Source organism: Dipodomys ordii, unplaced genomic scaffold, assembly GCF_000151885.1.
Source record: "Dipodomys ordii isolate 6190 unplaced genomic scaffold, Dord_2.0 Scaffold108, whole genome shotgun sequence".
Taxonomy (NCBI): Eukaryota; Metazoa; Chordata; class Mammalia; order Rodentia; family Heteromyidae; genus Dipodomys; species Dipodomys ordii.
Window position 1 is genome coordinate 155062 of NW_012267324.1, and position 5918 is coordinate 160979.

The 5918-nt window shown below is 59.7% G+C and overlaps 1 protein-coding gene across 1 annotated transcript in view; it reads right to left on the reverse strand.

The window, feature by feature from the left end:
- Ilvbl (ilvB (bacterial acetolactate synthase)-like) overlaps nucleotides 1-3114 on the reverse strand; it is a 12035-nt gene extending 8921 nt beyond the window's left edge. Inside the window, exons 1-4 of the mRNA XM_013028277.1 lie at nucleotides 2909-3114; nucleotides 503-704; nucleotides 271-398; nucleotides 53-191 (exon numbers count right to left, since the gene is read on the reverse strand). Coding sequence (XP_012883731.1) covers nucleotides 53-191; nucleotides 271-398; nucleotides 503-704; nucleotides 2909-3043 — 604 coding nt within the window. The 5' untranslated portion in view covers nucleotides 3044-3114. The remainder of the gene's footprint in view (nucleotides 1-52; nucleotides 192-270; nucleotides 399-502; nucleotides 705-2908) is intronic.
- Nucleotides 3115-5918: the final 2804 nt, after the last annotated feature.

The window sequence follows — 5918 nt, forward strand, 5'->3', positions numbered from 1 at the left end:
GGCAGACCCCCCCCCGGGCCCCCTGGCCTGCACAGTGCCCGGCCACCCTCACCTGGGGTGCCCGACTGGGCGGCAGCTATGGCAGCCCGCAAGGTGGGCACAATATCCCGCACCCTCCGGACAGATGCACAGAACTTGCAGAGTGGCCGAAACAGGGACATCTGGTCGATGGCCTGGAGGGCACCCCGTTTCTGGTGGAGAAGGGGGAGTCCCCCACAGTTACCACCTGAGCCCCAGGAGCCCCCTCCCAAGCCCCAGGGGACCACGCACCTGCAGCAGCGTGCTGGCTGCCCCTCCCAGGAGCAGGACCGGAGACTGAGCCACCTGCGCGTTCTTCACCGCCGTCACCGTGTTGGTGAGGCCCGGGCCCGCGGTCACCGCGGCCACGCCCACCGTCCCTGGACCACAGACTCGGGTCACCGTCCGCTCCTGTCCCGCCGACCGCCCTCCCCCCCTTCCCTCCCGGCCCCCCGGGGTCCCCACGCCACAGCAACGCCCTCACCTGTCAGGCGGGCCACTGCGTCCGCGGCAAAGACGGCGGTCACCTCGTGCCGTGTGTCCACCACACGGATGCCCAGCTTCTCGCTGGCCACCAGCAGCGGGGAGATGTGGCCTCCAACCAGCGTGAAGACAAAGCGCACGCCGTGGGCCCGGAGCACGGCCGCCACACTCTCTCCACCATGCCGGATGCTCGCCTTGTCCACCTGCACGAGGGGGTGGGGGTGGGGCCCGTGGTCAGGGGGCCTGGTTCAAGGGGTAGAGCGCCTGCCTAGTAAGCAGAAGGCAGTGTGGAAAGCCCAGCTCCACCAAACACAGAACTGACAGGTATGAGCCACCACCTCATACCTCTAATCCCATCTACAAAGGAGGCTGAAATCCAGGATCAACTGTTGGAAGCCAGCCTGGGCAGGAAGGCCTTTTCTCCAGTGGACCGGCAAAAAGCCAAAAGTGGAACTGTGGCTCAAGTGGTAGAACACCAGCTTTAAGTACAAGGCCCTGCGTTCATGCTCCAATATGAGAACCAAAAGTAAATAAATAAACATGAAGCCTATCTGACATGCAGGCTCACACCTGTGATTCCAGCTACTCAAGAGGCTGAGATTAAGAGGATCACTGTTCAAAGCCAGCTCAGGCAAAAGTAAGTGCACAAAGCCTGTTCTCAGTTGACAGCGGAGCACCACAGCACACGTGTTACTCTAAATTACAGAGGAGGCTAAAATTGGGAGGAACATGGCTTGCAGCTAGCCAGAGCAAAGTCAGGCCTTATCTCAAAATATAACCAAAGCAAAAAGCATTAGAGGAATATGAGCACCCCACAGGTCCCAGGTTCAAACCCATTCGGCCAAAAGAGTAGGGGAGAGAGAAAGAAAAATCAAAGCCAGGCATGGCAGCTCACACACCTGTAATCCCAGAGATGAGTTCACATTTCAAGGCTAGCCTAGACTAAACCTGAGCAAGACCACACCTCACACCAATAAGCTGGGCTTGGTGAGGAGCACCTGCAATCCCGGTTACATGGCTGGGGAGACAGGAGGATCGCGGTGTGGCTCTGGCCCTGGACACAATCATGAGACCCTACCTAAACAATAACTACCTGAAAAATGATGATAGCCAAAAAGGGGTGGTGGGAGGTTCAAGTTCCAGCTCAAGACCCTGAGTTCAATCCCCGGTACCACCCCTCCAAGAGAAGGGGGGGCCTGAGGAATGTGGGTGTTGGCTAGAGACATACCCCCACAATATTCCAGGTTCCAGATCAGAGCACGAGATGGTATCAATCCTTGGGCATTTTATTCCCTCCCGTGGCTAAGACTTGACTTGCCTGAGCAAGATGGACAGTCCGATAGAACCCACATTCTCAAGGGCCTCATACCTGCCTGCTCCCCAGAGATGTTGCGGAGACCAAGAAGAGGAAAGAGAAAGTGAATCCTCACAGGCCCGGGAGGTTGGGCCAGAGCTCAGAGGGCAATGTTGCTAACTCCTGTCCATTGTCTCCTGTCCCCGCAGGGCCTGACTACCCGACTGCTCACTCAAGCCTTACTTACCTGCCTGTCTCTGGCTCTGCTGGGCATGCCCTGCTGTCAGGCTGCCAGCCGCATGCCTGGCAGGGAGGCATCAGCTTGGCAGAGACAGCCATGAGCATCCAGCCCCCACATCGTTGTCACCCTCAGCAAGAACGAATGCCTGAGCTCAGTGTAAATTTCTCTGCTTTTCGTGGATTGTGGGGCTTGAACTCTGGGCCTGGGCGCTGGTCCCTGAGCTCCTTCCCCCAAGGCTGGCGCTGTACCACTTGGCGCCAGAGTGCCACTTCTGGTTTATTGGAGATAAGAGTCTCATGGGACTTTTCTGCCCGGGGCTGGGCTTCAGGATCTCAGCCTCCTGGGGAGCGAGGATGACAGGCATGAGCCGCCCCGGCTTGATTTTCACTCATTGACTTTTAAACTCGGATCAAAAGCTCTTTCCCAAGCTGATCACCTGGGGGTCAGACCCATCTGTGACCTTTCCCGGGCTTGGTCTCCCCCTTGTGGAAATAAGAACGGGGAAATAACCGGTACCTAACGTGACCTGGCACGGGGGTTGGGTGAGACGATCCGCCCCGATCCTGAGTTGATGGACCGCAGGGCCCTTGGCGGCGGGAGGGGGGGAGCTGGGGGAGGGGGGAGGAGGGTGACCCCAAACTCTGTGACCCCGGCCGGGGGCGGGGGGCGAGGGCAGCGCCCGCGGCTTCCGGGATCGCTGAGCGGGGTTGAAGTCCAGCGGCGTGGGGACGCCCTCGGGCCGGGCCGGGCTGGCAGCCCGCCCCGGGCTCTCTCCGAGGCGCGGTGTGCGGTGTGCGGTGTTTTGGAGTTTTGTGGGTCTTGGCTCCTCCCTCCCCGCAGCCCGCCTCCCCCCCCTCTCCCGGCCCTGGCACCTTGTGCATCAGCCGGTAGAGGAGCCCCAGGCGGTGAGCGGCGCCCAGCAGGGCGGCCACCAGCGTCCCGAACGACAGGAGCAGGAACACCGGGGAGGGGTCCGCGGCGGGGGCCGCGGCCGCGGGGTTCTCCATGAGGCTGGACCTGAGGGAAGGAGCGCGCCGTGCGCCCCGGCCCGCACCCGAGAGCAATTATCTCACCCGGAAGAGGGCACGGCCCCTCGGCCCCGCCACGCCCCCGCCACGCCCCTCCGCGGATAAGCCACGCCCCCACTGTGACGAGCCACGCCCTCCCGTCCGGCTTCCAGGCTCTGCCGAGAGCCCCGCCGGCCCCGCCCCCTGACGTCACCCGAGGGCGCACGCAAACACCGAGGCCTCCACACAGGGAGCCTCCCCCCCCCCGCGTGTCGTCATCAGGAGGTGCGAGGCCCAGCCCCTCCCCGGGCCGGCTGCCCTGGGGTGAACTCGCTCCCCGAACCTGACTCTGAACCCCAGAGCATCAAGATGCTTTCGCAAGCTCGGGCCCCCACGGCCCTCCAGCCATCACCTACGGGAAACGGCCCCGAACGCCGCGGACGTCTGCGCGCCCTTGGCGTCACGTGACCCGGCACGCGCCTCTAGTTGGCGCAAACGCGCCCCCGTAGTCGTTCTACGCTTGCGCAGGGCGGGAGCCACAGCCCGGCTCGCCCGCCTCTTTTGACTGGCTGCTTGTTATGCAAGCCCCGCCTTTCTCCTCACTTCTCATTGGTTGCGGCTGCAAGCCTCGCCCTTTTCCTCTTTTGGCCGGAAGGCGTGGCCTCGCGGCTTCTTCCAGTAGTCAGGACTCCCTGCCTAGGCCGGCTTCCTCAGCCCTTCCCCTGCCAGCCTTGCAGGGCCGCGGGATCTGAGCCCGCCCTGTGTCCTGCACTGTGCACACCGGCCACAGCCCGCCGCCCGCCTCCGCCTGAGTCCACCGTGAGCACGCTAGGTGAGTTCCCGCCACCCGGGAACGCAGCCCCCAGGCGAGCCCGCCCGTGGGCGTGGCTTGTCCCGGCGAGCCCGCCCGTGGGCGTGGCTTGTCCCGGCGAGCCCGCCCGTGGGCGTGGCTTGTCCGGGCCCCGCCCCTGGGTGGCTCCGCCCTCCGCCCCGGGAGCCGCTCCCCTCCGTCGGCCCCGCTGCCCCGCACACCTGCCACCCAGGCCGCCCGGAGCCTGAGGCCCGGGGCATGGCGGTCCGAAGCCAGCCCAGGCAGGAGAGCCCCCAACACACTGTGTCCTCAGTGACCCAGCAAAAAGCCAGAAGCGGAGCTGTGGCTCCATTCGTCGGGCGTCAGCCGTGGGTGGAAAGGCCCAACGACAGCACGAGTTCGAGCCCCAGGACCAACACCACAACAACGACAAAAATACTTAGTCCTAGCCGGGGCGCCTGTCATCGCAGCTACTCAGGAGGCTGAGAGCTGAGGATCGCGGTTCAAAGCCAGCCTGGGCGGGAAAATGCTTGGGACGCTTATCTCCAATGAACCATTCAAAAGAAGAAGAACGGAAGTAGGGGCTGGGAAGGTGGCTCAGCGGGAGAGCGCCTGCCTCCCGCCCCGGGTTCGATTCCTCAGCCCCACATGAGCAGAGAAAACCGGAAGTGGTGCTGTGGCTCAAGTGGTAGAGCGCTAGCCTTGAGCTGAAGAGCTGAGGGACAGCGCCGAGACCCAGGCCCCATGACCGACAAAGAAACCAAATAAAGGAAATAAACAAAGGGAATAAAAGAATTCCTTTGATGATCTGTCAAACATGTCCAACAAGCCACTTACTCAGTGTGTTTACAAGACTCAGTCTGCGCCCCAGAGCTTTTACAAAGAGCAGTTCATAAAGGCCCATGAATGGAGAGGAAATTGCCCAACTCCCCCCACCCACGAAAATAGCAGCAGATTCCCCCTGAGTGTGGCACAAGATGTGGATGTGAAGCCTGTGGCCCCCGCCAAGCGTCGGCGACTGGGCTGTTCCCAGCCAACTTTCTTTGATCCAATTCAAGGGCTGATGACCTTTGCCCTTCATCTCTGGAGTCTCCCAGCTTCAGATTTACATGAAAAAGTCATTTCAGAACTCACTTCTGTGCCTCTCCAGCCAGGTCACAAGCTGATGGCACAACACACAGTCCACCCTCAAAGGGATTTTTCTTTTTCTTTTCTGGGGGCATGAGGGTGAAGATCAACCCCAGGACCTTGGGCGTATTAGAAAAGTGTTAATGTCTGAAAGATGCAGACTTTTTGTTTGACTGAGGTTGAAATTCAAGGCCACCCCAGTGCCTGGCTTTAGCTAACATTTCAGATGAAGAATAAATCTATAAATACATGTAGAACATTTTTAGTCATACAGGAAATGCAATTCAAAACACAGAGATTCCATCAGAAGGGCTGTTAACAAGAAACACACACAGAGAGAGAAAGAAAAAAACAAACGTTGAGGAAGATGGAAATAAGAAACCTTACATTATACCCTTCGGGTTGCAGGCACTGTGGACATAACAAGCCAATTCTCAAAGGCCAAGCGAGCGCAGTGGCTCATGCCTGTAATCCCAGCTACCAACAGGGCTGAGATCTGAGAATGGCCACAGTTCAAGCCCAGCTTGAGGCAGAAAAGTCTGTGAGATTCTTTTTTTTTTTTTTTGGTCAGTTGTGGGGCCTGGGCCTGGGCGCTGTCCCTCAGCTCTTCAGCTCAAGGCAAGCACTCTACCACTGAGCCACCTTCCCAGCCCCTGTGAGACTCTTATTTCCAAAGAATCTCCAAAAAGCAGGAAGTGGATCTATGGTTCAAAATGGTAGAGCATCAGCCCTGAGTGAAAAAGCTCAGGGATAGCACACAGGCCCTGAGTTCAAGGCCCAGGACTGGCACCCCAGGAAAAAAAAGAAAACACATGCAGATTTATTTTTTTTTTTTTGAGTCTGGTCGTGGGGCCTGAACTCTGGGCCTGGGTGCTGTCCCTCAGTTCAAGGCTAGCGCTCTACCACTTGAGCCACAGCACCACTTCCGGCTTTTTT